This window comes from Myodes glareolus, chromosome 22, assembly GCF_982192425.1.
Source record: "Myodes glareolus chromosome 22, mMyoGla1.1, whole genome shotgun sequence".
NCBI lineage: Eukaryota > Metazoa > Chordata > Mammalia > Rodentia > Cricetidae > Myodes > Myodes glareolus.
In genome coordinates this window covers 53,690,447-53,707,710 of record NC_142047.1, presented here as the reverse complement: position 1 = coordinate 53,707,710, position 17,264 = coordinate 53,690,447, and the positions used below count along the sequence as shown (strand labels likewise).

At 41.2% G+C, this 17,264-nt stretch overlaps 1 protein-coding gene, 1 non-coding gene and 2 pseudogenes across 2 annotated transcripts; 3 read left to right on the top strand and 1 right to left on the bottom strand.

Annotated features, from left to right (window-relative positions):
* Nucleotides 1-1,278: 1,278 nt before the first annotated feature.
* Nucleotides 1,279-2,211, top strand: LOC146890213 (nibrin pseudogene; annotated as a pseudogene).
* Nucleotides 2,212-2,366: 155 nt separating this feature from the next.
* LOC125410613 (nibrin-like) lies at nucleotides 2,367-4,620 on the top strand (annotated as a pseudogene).
* Nucleotides 4,621-4,812: 192 nt separating this feature from the next.
* Nucleotides 4,813-12,714, top strand: LOC148118612 (uncharacterized). The gene is made up of 3 exons (XM_087900321.1): nucleotides 4,813-4,908; nucleotides 9,741-9,801; nucleotides 10,571-12,714. Exons 1-3 carry the CDS (start codon nucleotides 4,813-4,815, stop codon nucleotides 11,614-11,616), a joined length of 1,203 nt encoding a protein of 400 aa, XP_087756447.1. The 3' UTR covers nucleotides 11,617-12,714.
* Nucleotides 12,715-15,700: 2,986 nt separating this feature from the next.
* On the bottom strand, nucleotides 15,701-15,867 carry LOC125410621 (U1 spliceosomal RNA). The gene has a single exon (XR_007235126.3). It is a non-coding gene; the product is annotated as a U1 spliceosomal RNA (small nuclear RNA).
* Between the last annotated feature and the right edge of the window lie 1,397 nt (nucleotides 15,868-17,264).

The window sequence follows — 17,264 nt, the reverse complement described above, 5'->3', positions numbered from 1 at the left end:
AATGCATAGGCATGTAAACAGTGTAAAATATCCCATTGCCTTCATGTTCTCTTCCAATACAAGTAAATATGAAGAAAACTGCTTGAAAACCTTATCTTGTATAGAAAAGTGTCATGCTGTGAATAATGAACCGATGGTAAAGGATGAAATATTTGTGAAATTTGTTTTATAAGATTCATGGTGTTGGAGGTCCTTCTGTATTTGTGTAGCTTTCATTGATCAATGAATAAAGAAGCTGCCTTGGTTGAGTTGCTAGGGCGGAACTTAGCTAGGTGGAGAAGACAGAACTGAATGCTGGGAGAAAGAAAACAGAGTGAGAGAACCGCCATGGAGCTGCCAGGTCAGACATGCTGAATCTTTCCCGATAAGCCGCAACCTAGTGGCACTATGTAGATTAATAGAGATAGGTTAAATCAAGATGTGAGAGTTAGCCAATAAGAGGCTAGAGATAATGGGCCAAGCAGTAATTTAATTAATACAATTTCTGTGTGGTTATTTTGGGTGTAAGCTAGCTGGGCGGCTGGGACAAAAAGCAGGCCCTCCCTCCTTGCAACAGATTCATTTTATATACCGTTCAAAGTTATACATGAGTGCCAGGCCAGCTGGAGCTTTCTAGTGAGATCCTTTCACAAATAACAAGGCAAAATTTTATTCACATGTATACGTATGTGTATGTGTGTGTTATTGTGTGTTATTTAGAGATGTGTTACTATCATACTCACTATGTAAGATAAAAAGGCTTGAATTCGTGGAGACTGTTCTGGCTCTGTTACTATGCTTGGATATATTCATTACTGAGCATGATTTAACCCAGGACCAATGGCTGACACCTGAAATGACTCTAAGAGACATTGCCCTGAAATTCCTGTAATCTTTGTGTTATTAACGATGTGTGTATGGTGTATGTCTGTGTTGGCCTTGTCTATGTGGCATAGTCTTCAAAATGTACATTTATCTTTTTGTCTCTGTGTCTGGAGTTCAGTATTAAAAGAATTCACCACACACAATTTGAAAGAGAAGTCTTATGTTGCAAGTCTTCTCTTCTCATGGAATTTGTTGTTATTGCCTTTTTATTTTTCTTTTTTACAAATCTAATATCGGTCATTCTTTTACATGTGTGCGTGTTTCTCCTGTACACGTCTTTGTCCACCACTCACACCCGGTGACCTGGGAGACAGGAGGTGGGGACAGGACTCCTGGCACTGGAGTCACAGACAGTAGTGGGCTTCTGTATGTGCTGGGAGTGGAAGCTGGGTGCTCTGGAAGACACTTCAGGATTCTTAAATGCCAAAGTATTTTCCAATCCAAATGTTCTGTTCTTGATTATATTTCCTGTACAAGGCAGCCAAATGAGGTGATGCTAATTAAAAAGTGGAATTCTCCTTCATATGAGAGAATTATCCTTGGGGCGGGATGAGTTTCCTCAGTACAATATGGTCAGCCATCGAACCTTATACATACAAACAACAAAGACAAACTCAGCAGGGTGTATTTCTGTATCTCAGTACACTTATGCATGCATCCTTAAATTGAAGAAGTCAGAAGAGAAGTATGTGGACAGGAGAAGGGGGAGGACCAAAAGGGAAAATTTATGTAAAAATTTACTGTAGTCCTCAGGGCCAGCCTTGTACAGAATTAAAAACAACTACTCCAGGACCAAGCCTTTCCCAAGGCTTGTCAGTCAATGGAAAAATCATGCCAAGTGCTCCGGTGAATATGAGCGCATGTATAGTCGACAGAATTCGAACAAGCAGATACATGCATGTCTTTCAGGGAAAAACCAAAAGAAGTAAAGATCTGTGGAGTAGAAAAAATATTAGAATGCTTTCACTAACAAAAAAACCTTGTAGTACAAAGGAGGCCCGCAAATCCAGCTCCAAGACTAATCAATCATGTGGCACCAAATTCCATGGTTAGGGAGAAGAACCCAAACTGTCAGCTTTCACCAGTGAAAGTCTCTGCTGCTAATAAAAATAAAGATTGGACTTCTTAGCAGCTGCAGAACTCCACCAAAACTACTTCCAGCCATGCACCAAAAAAGGGAAAGGGATAAAGAAAATCCAGAAATGTCCTCATCCAAATCATCAAGAATGGAACTGTCTTGTTCTCTTAGAACAAACGGAACCTGCTGCACCCTCACTGTGGGAAAGCAAGGAGAACCCTTCTCAGAGTGAGCCAGTGGACGAAGAAGCGAAAGAAAAGTTGATTTGACCATAGAAGATTAGCAGAGCTAGGGTTGGAAGTTTTTTTTTTTAACGTATTTATTTATTATGTATACAATGTTCTGTCTGTGTGTATGCCTGCAGGCCAGAAGAGGGCACGAGACCCCATGTTGGTTGTGAGCCGCCATGTGGTTGTGAGCCAACATGGTTGGATGTTGGTTGTGAGCCACCATGTGGTTGCTGGGAATTAAACTCAGGACCTTTGGAAGAGCAGGCAGTGCACTTAACCTCTGAGCCATCTCTCCAGCCCCCTAGGGTTGGAAGTTTAAGTGAAAGTTGAAAACCAGGAGGCAGCTGTCGGTGTCAGAAAAAAGCCAAGGTTGGATGTAGAAAGGAGTGGTGACCCAGTGCCATAAAGCAGCAGAGTAACAAGAAGATGAACTGAAAAAAGTTGAACTCGAGAAACAATTACTATGGACGACAAAAGATGAAACAGCTAACAGTGATGAACTTCCAGACAGCAGCAAGCTTCTGCTGAGAAAAGGGCTGCTGACGGGATTTAGGTCGTTGTGGTTAACAACTCCACTTCCAGAAATCTGTCCGTGATAAATGCTTGTGGGCAACTAAAGAATTTTAGGAAGTTCAAGAAGGCCCTGTTTCCCTGAGCAGGAAAGCTGAAAGGCCCCCCCATGCTTGAAAGACCCCTATGTCCACATACTATGTTAAACTCTGCTGAAACTTAACTGAGCCATAGAAAGAAAGCCCCCAGGCTCAGCTAATGACTCTGTGAAATTTAGCTGGGCCATAGATGGAAAGTCGTGTTCCCCGCCCCTCCCCCGGCCCAGCCGATGCTAAAACAGAACATCTATGGGTTGCAGACTCGCTGACTAGGCTGAGGAGAGGGAGTACCCCACCCCCAAGGCATTCTATGGAAACTGTCAACTTGCTGCAGGGTTCTCTATCTAGCTTTGTGGTTTTTCAGGGAAATTTGAGAATAGACATGGGGCCATTCCCGGGGTGAGCTAAGCCTGCCAATTTGAGAACCAATGAAATGCTTATTGCTATGCCTCAGCCTATGTAACCCCAAATTCCCTATAAAAGTCAGCCGTATGCTCAGCCCGGCATGCTCAGTCAGCTACGCTGTTGAAGCATCTGCAGGCGCCTGTGTATTCAATAACCTGCCTCTTGCTCTTGCATTCAGTGGACTGGTTCTTGGACAGAGGGTTCCAGGTGAGACCCCCTGACATTTGGGGTCTTTCAACGCTTCCACACATCATTGGAGGATCAGATCTATGGCTCATCGTGTTCGAAAGAATACAGAGTTAGAGGAGTGGCTGGCACGTGAGGTGGAGGTACAGAGGCAGGAAGCGAGAGAAGAGTCTCCTGCTGATGATCTGTTTAGAGATCATCCTGATGTAAAAAGAGGTAATTAATCTTTGTAAGGAAGCTATAAAAACGCATTTCTTGCCGAGCTTTGGTGACACACGCCTTTAATCCCAGTACTCAGGAGGTAGCCGCAGGCGGATCTCTGTGAGTTTGAGACCAGCCTGGTCTGCAGAGCGAGTTCCAGGACAGGCCCCAAAGCTACAGAGAAAACTTGTCTCAAAAAAACCAAACCAAACCAAAACAAAAAAACCCACATTTCTTAGCAAACATTTATTTCAGGCCAGCTGGGATACATGAATGTAATACATAAAAATTAAAAATGCTTTAAGGTTTCAACTTATTAAATAAAGCTAATAAACTCAAAAAAAAAATAAGACAAGCATCCATAATCTATTTTTTTGGGAATGTGGGCATAGTTTTCTAGGCTTCTTTTTGCTGACTCAGGGCACTGATGAGATCAATGATGGGGACCAAAAGAAAATTTAGGATTCTGGTCAAGTCCTGACTGGAGTATTGTGTGAGGCTGGCTCATCCCAGTCAGCAGTCTTGAAGATTTTCTGGATGTCAACCTCAGAGGACACTGCAACGGAGGGTCTCTAAAACGCTGGATCATCTGGGCCATCTACTACCATTATAGACTCTGTTTTGTTTTGTTTTTCACGCAGGGTTTCTCTGTAACTTTGGAGCTTTTCCTGAGATTAGCTCTTGTAGACCAGGATGGCCTTGAACTCACAGAGATCCGCCTGCCTCTGCCTCCTGAGTGCTAGGATTAAAGGCGTGTGCCACCGCTGCCCGGCTCATTATGTTTCCTTATCCGGTCCCTGCATTTTTCTCCTGATCTCAGTGAGAAGCCACAAAACAAAGATCTCCTTTTGCGTTCTTAAATCGCTCTTTAAAATTGTTATTATTCTGTGTACCCTTTCACTTGTGGGACAGGAAACCACTCCACTCCACACTGACAGAAGGGCTGTGTAAGTTTGTCACATTGTGTCCACGAGGAGGAAGGGGAAGTCCTGTGGACTGCGAGAAGGTAGCAGGATCAGCAATAGCAGCCAAAGGCGTGTGCTATTGAAATGCATATCTTTGTAGCTCAGCAAAAGGTCTGGGTCTGGGGCAGAAGGCGGGGTCAGGGACCATTGTGCTTTGCGCGTTAAGCACAATGTAACTATAAGACACTTACTCTTGTCAGTCAGGCCTCACTAGCCAATCGGATCCTTCAGGCCTAACTGCGAGTCAGAACCAATGCAAGCCTCTTCTAGAAGCCATGTTGTGGCTTGGTGTGCGAAGAAGGTGCTGTGAAGCAGGAGCTGATGCCGAGAGTTTTGCTGGGACCATGGGCGAGCAGGGAAGCCACAATACGGTGAGCAAGGGATTGCTGTTCCCAGATGGGGAGGTTCAGGAGCAAGTTAGTCTGGTCCTTCCCAGGGCTGTATGGAAATCTGCAGCCCGATTTCTGGCCCTGTGAGTTCCTACATGGTCTTCGCAAATCCCAGGACCCAGACACAGGCCTCTTAATAACTTTGCTTTGTGGACTACATCTCTTCAGAACATTTAGAGCAGGGAACTGCGTGTAGAAACATATTTCTAGTCAACAACACCGTGATTTTGATGCATCTGTGAAAGCCGATCGCCAAACTGGGAGAGGCCTAATTTCTCCAGTATCTTCCAGAAGGACGGCACTTTTCATTTAACCTTTACGTGTACGGTCCATTTGCGGTTAATTTGGTGGAGGTTGTAAAAGGCATCTCGTGTGTTGGGTAGCACTCCACGTCTTAGCTGTGCTGTAGAAGAGTTGAATTGGTTATACAAAGGATTTACCAATAGTTAGGAGCTGGTAAGTCACAGAAAGTAGTACTTAGCTGAACGAGGGCTGCCTCTAAAGCACCCCAAAGAAAAGTGTATGCTAACCAGACCCGGGAGAGATAAGAAATCTAAGGCATTCATTTTTTCCACCAAGATTGTTCAGACATTTGGCTCCAAACTATTACAAAGGTGACACGCCTGCCTGAAAATCTGCCTCTAGGCCCGTCCCTATATCAAAGAACAGTTCTCTATAAACCTCCTGAAGGAGGCATTAGAGGGTCACAACCTACCTTATGGCCTGGTGTGCCTCAAAGTTCCAGTTTTCTTCTTGAGGTAAACATGAGCGATGGGCAATATGACACCAGGCGACAACTCTTTGAAAAGAAAAACACCTCAGTGTTAGGTTGAGCAGCATTTTCATTTAGGCCCCGAGGCAAGGAGGAGGAGCATTCCTGGGGAAGAAGTAACAGCCTGGGTTTTAGATCCTGGGAGCTTTGCCTAAGGCTTGAGTTTTGAGACTAAAATACAGATCTTTTCTGAAGCTGGAACACAGAGCTGGTAATGGCCTGGGGCCTTCATGCAGGCGTCCTTCTGGCAGGGTGGACCACTCTTTGGATGTATGCCCAAGAATAATATAGTAGCATCTTGTGATAGGTGTATTCCAATATTTCTGAGGAACTGCCATTTTGATTCCCATAGTGGCCATACAAGTTTGTCAAAGTGATTTCCACACAGGACCAGAGTGATGTGGTTGAAGTGTTGCTCAGCTCATGCCATTCTGAGGTGGAAGAGTTTTTCTGTGACTTGAAATTCTGAGTCCTGCTCTTACCATCCTGAATGGAATTTTGTTGTTGTTGTTGTTTTGTTATCTAGCCCAGGCTGGCCACCAGTTTATGGCAGTTTTCCTCCCAGCTTCTGAGTGCTGAGGAGATAGGCCATGCAGTGCTCTGAGTAGCTAAAGTTCAGGTCAGATCTGAAGAGCTAGGGTCACAGCTTCTTGTAGAATGAGAAGGGAAAGTGTTCACCGGTAAGAAATACATAACCTAGAATGCAGACACAGAGGGCTTCTGTTCACCTCCATCGTGCGAGTCACACATTTTCTACGTTAGATATGGAGAATTTAAAAACAAAATTCTCAACAAGTGTGAAGTAATGGTAACCGTATTTACCTGCTTGTCAGGATCGCCAAAGAGCCTACTACAGCTTACTCAACACCTTCTGAGTTACTCTGAAGCATAGAAGTTAGGAGATGCGGTGTAGAGAATGGAATTTTAAGTAAAACTGGTTTAATGTAGGTATTTGTAATCCGCAGAAGGAGGAAATCTCAACTTGGCATCATGTGGAGTCTTCACAGTATAGGGATTATTTACTAGTATAGGTGTTCTTTACTTTTTAAAGTTTAAGAACTTCCCTGTCTCCTGCCTATACCAATGGGTGGTTTCATAATTTGTATACAGCTCAACTGCCAACTGTGTCTCCAGACAGAGGCATCTAGCTAATGTTTAGCAGTCAAGAAATTTTAAACAGGTGTTAGTAGCTGCATAGACCAGTGGATATAATGTATCTGTGTAATTGTAGACACTGTTGCTTCAGATAAAATTATTTTAAGCACTAAAATCATTCAGCTCGCGATGTTGATCTAGGATAGTTCTGTAGTAAACTTGCCTTTGTTCTTGTGTGTTTAAAAAACAATCACACAAGGCAATGTGTTTACACAGGTTTCAGGTGCCAGCAATTATTTTATAAAGCTTATTTATATATATTTGTGAGATGTTGAGATGATTCATCAGCTCCGATCATGTTGCCGTACAAGCACGATAAGTTTGTTCCTGGGAACACATGTTAAAAAGAAACAAGTTGTAAAAGTTTTGCATTGGACAGTGTACATGAGGTTTAGCATGTACCGGCGTTCGCACATCAAACATGACACACATCACACACCTTTCTTCTGAAAGACAACATGCCCAGCTACTCCCTAGCAACAGAATCACTTTGGGTGTCCTGTTTCTGTTTGAGTTTGCTTCTCCGTTGCTGTGATTAAGTCCAGTAACCAAAGGGATTCTAGGGAAAAAGACATCTGCCTGGAGAGTCACCCGAAATTTCTCTGCTTATTTGGGGCATCCATCTTCAGCCTAGAGTATCTACAGGTGTAGACATCTTCCCTGAAGAGTTAAAGGCATTAAAGGAGTAAAAGTAATCAATGAGAGAGAAGTTGCAAGCATAGGGCCATCCAAGCCCTTTGAAACTAAAGCTCCATATATCTTAGAGCTAGAGGATTCGATGTTTTTCCTGCTGTGCTTTGGGCTTGCCTTGGGCCTGTCTGTCCTCATTGTATCTCCATTTCTCTCATTCAGAATATGAATAGTGTGCTGTGCTATTATATGTAGGAAAGATGCAAACTGTTTCCTGAATTTGCAAGGTGTTACTGTCAAGAGATTGTCTTGTGTGTCTGGAGAGACTTTGGACATATGAATGGTGTAGGGGTTGTTGCAGATTATGAGGATCATTGAAGTGACTAAATGCGTTGTCCTCGTGGTGACCATTTGTCTATAGTGACCTGGGTCAGTATGTAGTTGATTGAATGTAAAACCTCCAAGAAGATGGTGTATTTGAACACATGTCTCTTTGGTGACTTTCTTTCAATTGCTTGTGAAAGTTTTACTCGGAAGAGACTCTCTGGATAGTTTTTTTCATTGGGGAAGTGATCTGGGTGTCAATAATTTCAGTTGATTTCCTGTTCTTTGTGTCTACTGTGTTGTAGTTGATACTAATCAGCCAGCTTCCTTCTTATGCTGTCATGCCTTCACCACTATTAAAGACTCTATCTCTGTCCACCCAACGGGCCCCAGAACGGCCTCAAACTCACTGATCCCCTTGACTCAGTATCCCAAGTGCTGGGATTAAAACAAAATTCCTGACTATTTTTGTTTTCATTTTTGTGTGTGTGTAATGTGCCTGGAATGTAGGTTTTTGACCATGTCAAGCATACGCTGTTTTCCTGAGCTTCACTTATACCGTTAATTTTTAAAACTTGTAAAAGGTTATCATTTGGTTTCCCAGGATGGCATGTATTCATGGCAAAAATACTGCCTGAGTCTTCTGATTCACTGGATAGCACATACATCACCTTCTTCCTGCCTGTTGCTTTTGTTTTGAAAGTTTTATTTTTAATGAAAATGTCTATTTTGCCTGTAAGCATGGAAATATACCACATGGGTACCTGATCCTCACAATGATCAAAAGCTGGTTTCAGAAACCCTGAACTTGGAATAATAGATAGTCGTGTTCCCCGAAGTAAATAACTACTATTTGAGGCCACCTATATGCAAAACCAGGAAGAGCTCTATCACTGAGATATCTCTTTTACTCTGTGTTGATCATTTATGATCAACATTTAATTATTGAATATTTCCATCTCTCCTTTTGTAACTGTTTAAACATAAAGTGACTTTTAGTAAAAATCTTATTGATGTTACGGTTTAATGTGGGCAGGTTTAGGTTTTTGGAAGTTGAATACAGATTCCTTTGTAGTAACGTCAGTAAGACCATCTGAGTTATTTCTGTGGTTTTTTGTTTTGTTTTGTTTTGTTTTTTGACTGATTTTTGGCATGGGAGACAAGGTCTTAGTATGTGCTTCTGGCTGTCCTGTATGCTGGCATTCAACTCCAAGACTAATATTCCTGCCTCTGACTTCTGATTGCACATTAAAAGGTGTGAGCCAATATACTTAGTCTGTCCATTTTATTTTTCTGTTGCGTAGGTAACAGTTGTTCATACAATTTCACTCCTATGTATTCTGTACCATTGAATTTTTTACTTGTCTCTGTATGTTTTTAATAGGCATTTCTCTTGCGAGATGATATCCCATTCACAGCATATAGAAATGAAATAGGTGAAGCTCCTATTCAGTTTCCTTCCAAAGTGACTTGGTGATTACATTCTAATGTCTATATATTTGAATAAGTGTAGGGAGTACCAAAATTATGTGACTGTACTGTCAAGGAACTGTACATTTTCAATGTTGTTGCTATCATGCTTTCTGTTGTACACATGTATGTGTCATTTCAGAATGCAGTGACCTATGATGATGTGCGTGTTGACTTCACTTGGGAAGAGTGGACCTTGCTGGATTCTTCACAGAGGAATCTCTACAAAGATGTGATGCTGGACACCTATCGTAACCTCACTATCATAGGTAAAACTGAATGTTCCATCATGTTTTTAAATAAGGGGACAACTGTTCCTTGGTTTTTGCTATTCTTCTGTAATTTGATTGATAAAGAAGAATGAGGTGAATAAATCAGGCATGGCTCTAAGGTAAAATGAATATGGGAATTTAAATTTTGCACAATTTTGCATAATATACCATACATTTTTACTCTATTATAGGATACAGTTGGGAAGACTGTAATATTGAGGAATATTGTCAAAGTTCTAGAAGAAAAGAAAGGTAATTATCATGTGCAGAATGATACATATGTGCCTCTGAAGGAATTGTTATATGTCCTGGAGTTTTTACACTAAGCAACAGTGTAACTAAGCACAGATTCATGTGCATTGATGATTATTTAATTCTCACCAAACCGTATACCTCAATTTCAATTAGGTGAATTGCATTTGCAAGGCATTCTTTTAAGAAAGAAGACAAGAAACAATGCCTTAACAGATATCACCATTTGAATCATGGCTCAATGAGAGCTATTCGGTAGAACTTTCAATGCATTAATTTCTCACCACTCATAATATAAAGTGTATACATAATGAACATGTGATAAGTACATCCCTCAAACCTTCTAGTAAGCACACAACCCATAGAAAAACTAGTGTTACTCATAATCTTGCTGTGACTGTGGTGAGTTTAGTGAGATGGGCTGTTAGAATCAAGAGCCAAGGTGCAGTTTTTATGGAGAAATCCTACTCTCCAGTCACATGTGTCTATTTGAATTTTTCCATTTTTTTTTACAAATATGCAAAAAATTCATATAGAAAATATTCTGTAAATATAACTCTTTAATAAGCATCTGTTATCACAGGCATTTTCAAAGATGCAAAAGAACCCATTATGAATGGGAGCAACATGAAAGTAAACCCAGTGATAAAACCTTAAGATCTGATTCCTCTTTAAAATTGGTCTAAATTGTAAAATTTATTCATAGAGATACAAAGATTCAATGGTGTATTAAATGTAAAGCTTTTCTATGTCTCAATTACTTTTGCAGGCCAGAAAGAAATCATCCTGGAGAGAAACCTTCTGTATATAGTCAATGCACTAAAGCCATTGCATACAACAGACATCTTCAAAGTCATCAAAGCACACATACTGGAGAGAAACGCTATGAATGTAATCAATGTGGTAAAGCCTTCGCATGGTCCAGTTATCTTCGAATACATAAAAGAACACATACTGGACAGAAACCCTATGAATGTAGTCATTGTGGTAAAGCCTTCGCATGGTCCAGTTATCTTCGAATACATAAAAGAACACATACTGGAGAGAAACCCTATCAATGTAATCAATGTGGTAAAGCCTTTGCTTATCACAATGCTCTTCAAAATCATAGAAGAATGCATACTGGAGAGAAAACTTATCAATGTCATGAATGTGGTAAAGTCTTTACATGTCACAGTAGTCTTCAAACACATAAAAGAATACATACTGGGGAGAAACCCTATGAATGTAATCAATGTGGTAAAGCCTTCGCATGGTCCAGTTATCTTCGAATACATAAAAGAACACATACTGGAGAGAAACCCTATCAATGTAATCAATGTGGTAAAGCGTTTGCTTATCACAAATCTCTTCAAAATCATAGAAGAATACATACTGGAGAGAAAACTTATCAATGTCATGAATGTGGTAAAGTCTTTACATGTCACAGTAGTCTTCAAACACATAAAAGAATACATACTGGGGAGAAACCCTATGAATGTAATCAATGTGGTAAAACCTTTAGTTATCCCCATGTTCTTCAAACACATAAAAGAATACATACTGGGGAGAAACCCTATAAATGTAATCAATGTGGTAAAGCCTTCGCATGGTCCAGTTATCTTCGAATACATAAAAGAACACATACTGGAGAGAAACCCTATCAATGTTATGAATGTGGTAAAGCCTTTATATGTCACCAAAGTCTTCAAAGTCATAAAAGAACACATACCGGAGAGAAGCCCTGTGAATGGAATCAATCTGGTAAAGCCTTTACACAACAAGGTGCTCTTCAAAACCATGAAACGACACACACTGGAGAGAAACCAAATGTAATCAATGTGGTAGAGCCTTTGCATTCATGAGCAGTCTTTGAATTCATCAGAAAAACATGTGAAACTTTCCAGATTCTAACAGACTAAATATTGTAACTGTAATTCTTCCTTGTTACCTATTTTGTGTTATGCAATTTTACTATGTTTAAGTTAAAACCTTCCTTTTTATTAGACAGAAAGGGGAGATGATGTGGGATTCCCTGATAAGGAAACTAAATTTTAATCTTGGGCTCATACAACTTCGTCCCCCAATCCTGAACTTTAACAGAGCTCCAGTCGTTGGCTGCAGCCAACAGGGAACACTCAGGAAGTTCTTGGTGACACTCACAGAATAAAAGGGGAACCAACACAAATCTGTTTAATTTAGCAGGTAAGCTATTGAAAATATTAACAGTAAAAGTCTTAGACAAGGCAGAATAAAAATTCACTGTAATCCTCTGATTCTTTAGTCTTCTTTACAGATACATCATGTTTAACTTTCAAAAGCTAATAAATTATAAGCATATTTTTTAAAAAGTTCCAAATTCCAAATAAATGCATACATGTTCTCAAAACCAGATTTGATATGGATATTCTAGGTTTTATGATAAAAGACATTAAAGGGTGGAAAAAATATGTAGCCTCTTCACCGCATCACAGGACTCATCCCTGACACCTTTTTTTGTGTTTTAATCGTTTTCATTGAGCTATGTATTTTTCTCTACTCTCCTCCCTTCTTTTCCCATACCTAAGACCGGTCCAAGAGAGGGAGAAGTGATAATATGAGCATAGGGGTCAAGACAGTGATGGTGATACCCACAGAAACAGCTGACCTCGGCTGGTCAGAGCTCACTGACTCAGGACTGATGGCACGGGAACATGCATAGGACCAAACTAGGCCCACTGAATGTGGGTCTTCTGTGGGTCACTGGCATTGAGACCAAGATTTATCCCTATTGCTTGAACTGGCATCTATGAGCACATCCTCTTTGGAGGGATACCTTGCTCAGCCTAGAGACAGGAGTGAGGGGAGGGCCTTGATCTTTCCTTGATGTGAAGTGTTAGAGTTTGTTGACTGCCCAGGGGAAGTTTTACCCTTTCTGAGGAGTGGATTGGTGGTTGGATGGGCTGGAGGGAAGGGAGGAGGGGATGAAGTGGACCGGGGATAACTATGTAAAATGAGAGAAGATTGTATTTTTAAGAATTCTTAATAAAGATAGATTTATAACAGATTCTCATTGTCAGTGTTGTGTAGATCTGAAAGAGCCTATAACTACGGCGTAGGCTGTGACCATCTATGTCTGTCTCCCATCTGGCGTTCTGATTTTGGAGTATACAGAGATAGTCTGACCTGTGTTTATTATTCTGTTTTCTTTGAATTTTTTACCTGCAGAGAGACATTTGATTCTGGGGGCTGCTGAGCTAAACCAACACTTTAAATGTATTTTGCCTTAAAAATTTAGGTCTAAGGATATGTGACTTTGGAAAAGAGGCTCAGCTTTTGTTTCCACAGAAGATGAGAACCCGTGGGTTCCTACCAGGCTAATGTGGTTTGATAGAGCAAGACTCACCAAAAGGTCTCCATGAATACTAAAAGTACTTCACCCAACCAACCACAGCAAGCAATTTGAAGAAAACAATGCCCAAATTCCCAAAAGAATTTTTTATAAATGTTTGTTTTTCTTTGCAGGAGGATATGATATAGGGATGAATATTCTGCATTGGTATGGATCCTGGTCTATAGACAGTTTTATTTATTTTTTAAAAATATTCTCTCGGTTTTTTAAAGATTTGTTTATTATGTACGTAGTGTTCAGCCTCCATGTATGCTATATACAGTTTTACAGTTGATCTTGTTACACTGTATGTTTTTCTGCTTTTGTTTAAGGTACTATGTTTGTATAGCTCATTTAAAGATGTAATGTATAGTTAAGAAATAGAGATTTATAGATCATCATTTATAATAAGCAAACTTATAGTCATGTTAGTAAGCGTTTGTAGGTATATAGAGATATATTTCAAGATTTATTTATTTATTATGTATACTGTATTCTGCCTGCATGTGTGCCTGCACACCAGAAGAGGGCACCAGATTTCATCATAGATGGTTGTGAGCCACCATGTGGTTGCTGGGAATTGAACTCAGTACCTCTGGAAGAGCAGCCAGTGCGCTTAACCTCTGAGCCATCTCTCCAGCGAGATATATTTCAATTGGATAATATTCAGCACTCCAAAATCTTCAGAATAAGGCCTTTAAAGGTTTTTAGATAGGCTTTTCTGGACAGTGAGATATGTCTGCTTCTGGCAGCACCACTTACTTTAGAGAGGTTGATGGACATTGAAGTTGTTCCATGTAGTTGCCTACATTAACTGAATTAGCTATCAAAATTCCAGAGATTTGCTGGTGGTGGTAGGGCACTCCTTTAATCCCAGCACTCAGGGGGCAGAGGCAGGCAGATCTCTGTGAGTTCAAGGCCAGCCTGGTCTATCAGAGCTAGTTCCAGTACAGGCTCCAAAGGTATAAAAAAAAAAAACCCTGTCTCGAAAAGCAAAAAAGCAAAAATATATTCCAGGGATCCCTTCAACTCTCTGGATTTTGCACCCAGTGTGTGTTGAGCCTTGTCAGTCAGTGTCTATGAGGCAGGTTTCCCCTTGTATATGAGAAACATATGTACCTTGGTTTGCTAAACATCCATTTTGTACTTTTTTCCTAATTAATATTTATTGAAATAATCTAATTGCATCATTACTCTCCTTTCACATACTCACCTGTTCTCATGTCCTTTCCATTAATTTTTGTTTTTCTCTCCTACATGTATGAATGCAACCAGCTCAGTTTAATTTTACGTGTGTCTGCATGATCTCAGGACTGATCGGTGGTATTAGATAATCATTGAGTGCGGTGCTGCCCTGGGAAAAGACCATTTCTTCTCCATTGTTCTCTATAGATCTGAGGCCCCAGGAGCTTTGTACCTTTCCTGGTTTTGTGCCTGTTGGTGTCATCTGTGTTCAGGTCATCCTTAACAGTCATGTCAGTAGAATCAGTAGGTGTAAGTGCTCTGGCCTTCCTAGGAGGTGCCGTCTCACAAGGAAATGTCATCTCCTTTCCCTCTATAAGTATCTGATTAACACTCTAGTATTTCCAAGGTGGTTTATGTGAATTTAGATTAAGAAAATTTATATTAACAAATTTTGAGTCATTTGTTAATGCTTGAATATAGGATTTCATACCAGGGAGAGAGCGATGGGGGTGGGCAGGGAGAGAAAGGGGCTAGAGATGGGAGAGAAAGGATAGACCGGGGAAGAGAGGGAGGTAGTAGTTAGTTACCACTAAGAAGGGGAAGAGAAAGAGTGTGGATTGAGCATGTCCAGGTTTTAAAGGCTGCCTAGGGCTTTCATAGGTTTAGCTGCCTCGTGCATAGATCACGTGGCTATGCTACAGGTTTGTGGCTTGGGGCTCGAGGACCCCAGGTGGCTATGTAAATTGCCACTTGATAGCATATGCTCAGCCAGCATTTGGTGGCTAGATATTTTGCCAAATTGCTGGATGATAGAAACCATAACATACTCGACAGATGTTTATCTCATTAAATCGCTAGCTTTTTACCAAGTGCAGCCTTCTCCTCTGTTACGGTAAAAAGGAAATGGTGCAGTTCCCTGAGTGGCTGCAGCAGGCCACGAGGCGCCATGGTGGTAAAATGCTGCATTCCTCGAGTTGCCCGTGGGCCACAAGGGCCAGCAGGTCCCAGGCAGGGAGCCTCGTGATGGATGAGAGGCAGAGACATGCTATGCAGAGAAAGTGGGTATCTAGTTAGTGGGTTATAGAAGGGAAAAGGGAGAGGGAGGGAGAAGTGGGACAGGGATCAAGAGAAGAGAGGCAGGAAGAAAGAGAACCAGGAAGAGAGGAGAAGGGATAGAGGCAGAAGCTGCCTAGGGAAACAGACACAAAGGAAGGAGCTCAAGCTGAAAGCTGAAGGAAGATCTGCTTGCCTCAGTGGAAGGGGGGGGAGTGGGTGGACTTTCCTCTTAAAGGGACAGGACAGACCATTGTATCCCCCTCCTAATAAATTTATAGAGATCTGTGTATTTTTTTCTTTATTTATATTCAAAGGAGAGCACAAATGCTGTCCCACAGGACCACAAATTACGCAATTGAGATTCCTGCATTTGGGGAAATCCTACAGATTAGAACACCCTGGGTACAATGGATAATAAGCCTTGCCTTTGGAAAATCACCTGTGTGATCATAGTATCTCGGCTGCCAGGTAAGCATTGAGTGCTGAGTGCTGTGTATTAATCCCGCTGGGTATCTTAATTTAACTGTCTGAAATTATTGTGTTCTGTCATTTGTTGTTTTCTTCAATCCAGTCAATAGCAAGGACACACTCTTGGCCGAGTCATGTGGCCCCGGCTACAGGCCGGATCCACAGTCAGTGCCCTGCCACTTCCGCAACACTGTTGAAAGGAACCTAAATTTCTTAGTATCAAAAGGGATTGCTTACCCCACCTAAGAGTGTTTTCTCAATTATGCCTTTCCCTAGACAAGCATAGTCAGCATTGCCATCCTTGTTCAGTGGGACTGGGATAACAGGAATGATGCAAGAATTAGAGTCAGTGAGCACACAGGAGAGGGACCCGGCGGTATGCAGTGCACTCTAGTAAATCAGGACTGCTCACAGCCTTGAGTGCTTTACTAGAACTCACTCAGGGAGTCCTGCAACAAATGACTTTCATAGGTCTCCCTGGGGCTAACAAGTTTCGGGAAAACCCAGGTACTTATTCTCTCAGTGAGAAGACTAAAACATTTTCCTAAATGAGAGAGCGCTTCCTCATCCAATGTGGTCCTGAAAAACATTTATTGACGTTTTGCTCCCAAGGGAACCCTGGACTTCTTCATTTTAACTTCCTCTGCCCCTCTCCAGCTATGCCCCTCCCCTCTCACCACCTCTATCGTGTTCCGTCTTCCCAGTGGACAGCATCCTCTCAACACAGGCCTTGGGACTAATTTGACCATCCAGGAAGAGCCAGGTGGGCTTCTATACCCCTGGGTTGTTCACAGTCTTTAGCCAAGATTAGGTATTTTTCACTTAATGTTATTTCTTTAACAAGAATTAGGGAATAAGTAAAATGATTTTTACCCCCTCCAACAAAAGATTGTGGTGTATGTAGCTTGGAAGTTGTTGAACACACACAGTTTTACTCCCAGCCCTCAGGGGGTAGAGCCAGGCAGATCTCTGAGTTTGAAGCCAGCCTGGTCTACAAAGTGAGTCCAAGACAGCCAGAGCTACACAGAGAAACCCTGCCTTGAGAAAAACTGAATAAACAGAAACAAATTAAGAACAGAAACAAAAACAATGTGACATATCTCTAGTTCTTTTAATTTCAAGTCTTGGGAAAACAAATAAACCACTAGGGGATTACAGAGAACGGCAACAAATCAAACAGGAGAAATATGGATCGTGGCTCCTTAGTTGTGGAGAATTGACAATGAAATGAAATATGTACTGAGCTACTATACAACATTTCTACCTCCTTTAATATTTTCTCTTCTGTGTTATTGGTAGCCATAAAAATGACCACATATTTTATTTTTACTATATCTGATTTTGACTTCTTCAACTTCCTAAAAATCAAACACTGGTCAACACAGGACTCCTGCCCTCTGCACAT

Coding starts and splice junctions, on each gene's coding strand:
- LOC148118612 (XM_087900321.1), top strand. CDS start 4,813: ATGTTGTGGCTTGGTGTGCGAAGAAGGTGCTGTGAAGCAGGAGCTGAT. Junction 4,909..9,740: donor AGCAGGGAAGCCACAATACG/GTGAGCAAGGGA, acceptor ACTCTATTATAG/GATACAGTTGGGAAGACTGT. Junction 9,802..10,570: donor AGTTCTAGAAGAAAAGAAAG/GTAATTATCATG, acceptor TTACTTTTGCAG/GCCAGAAAGAAATCATCCTG.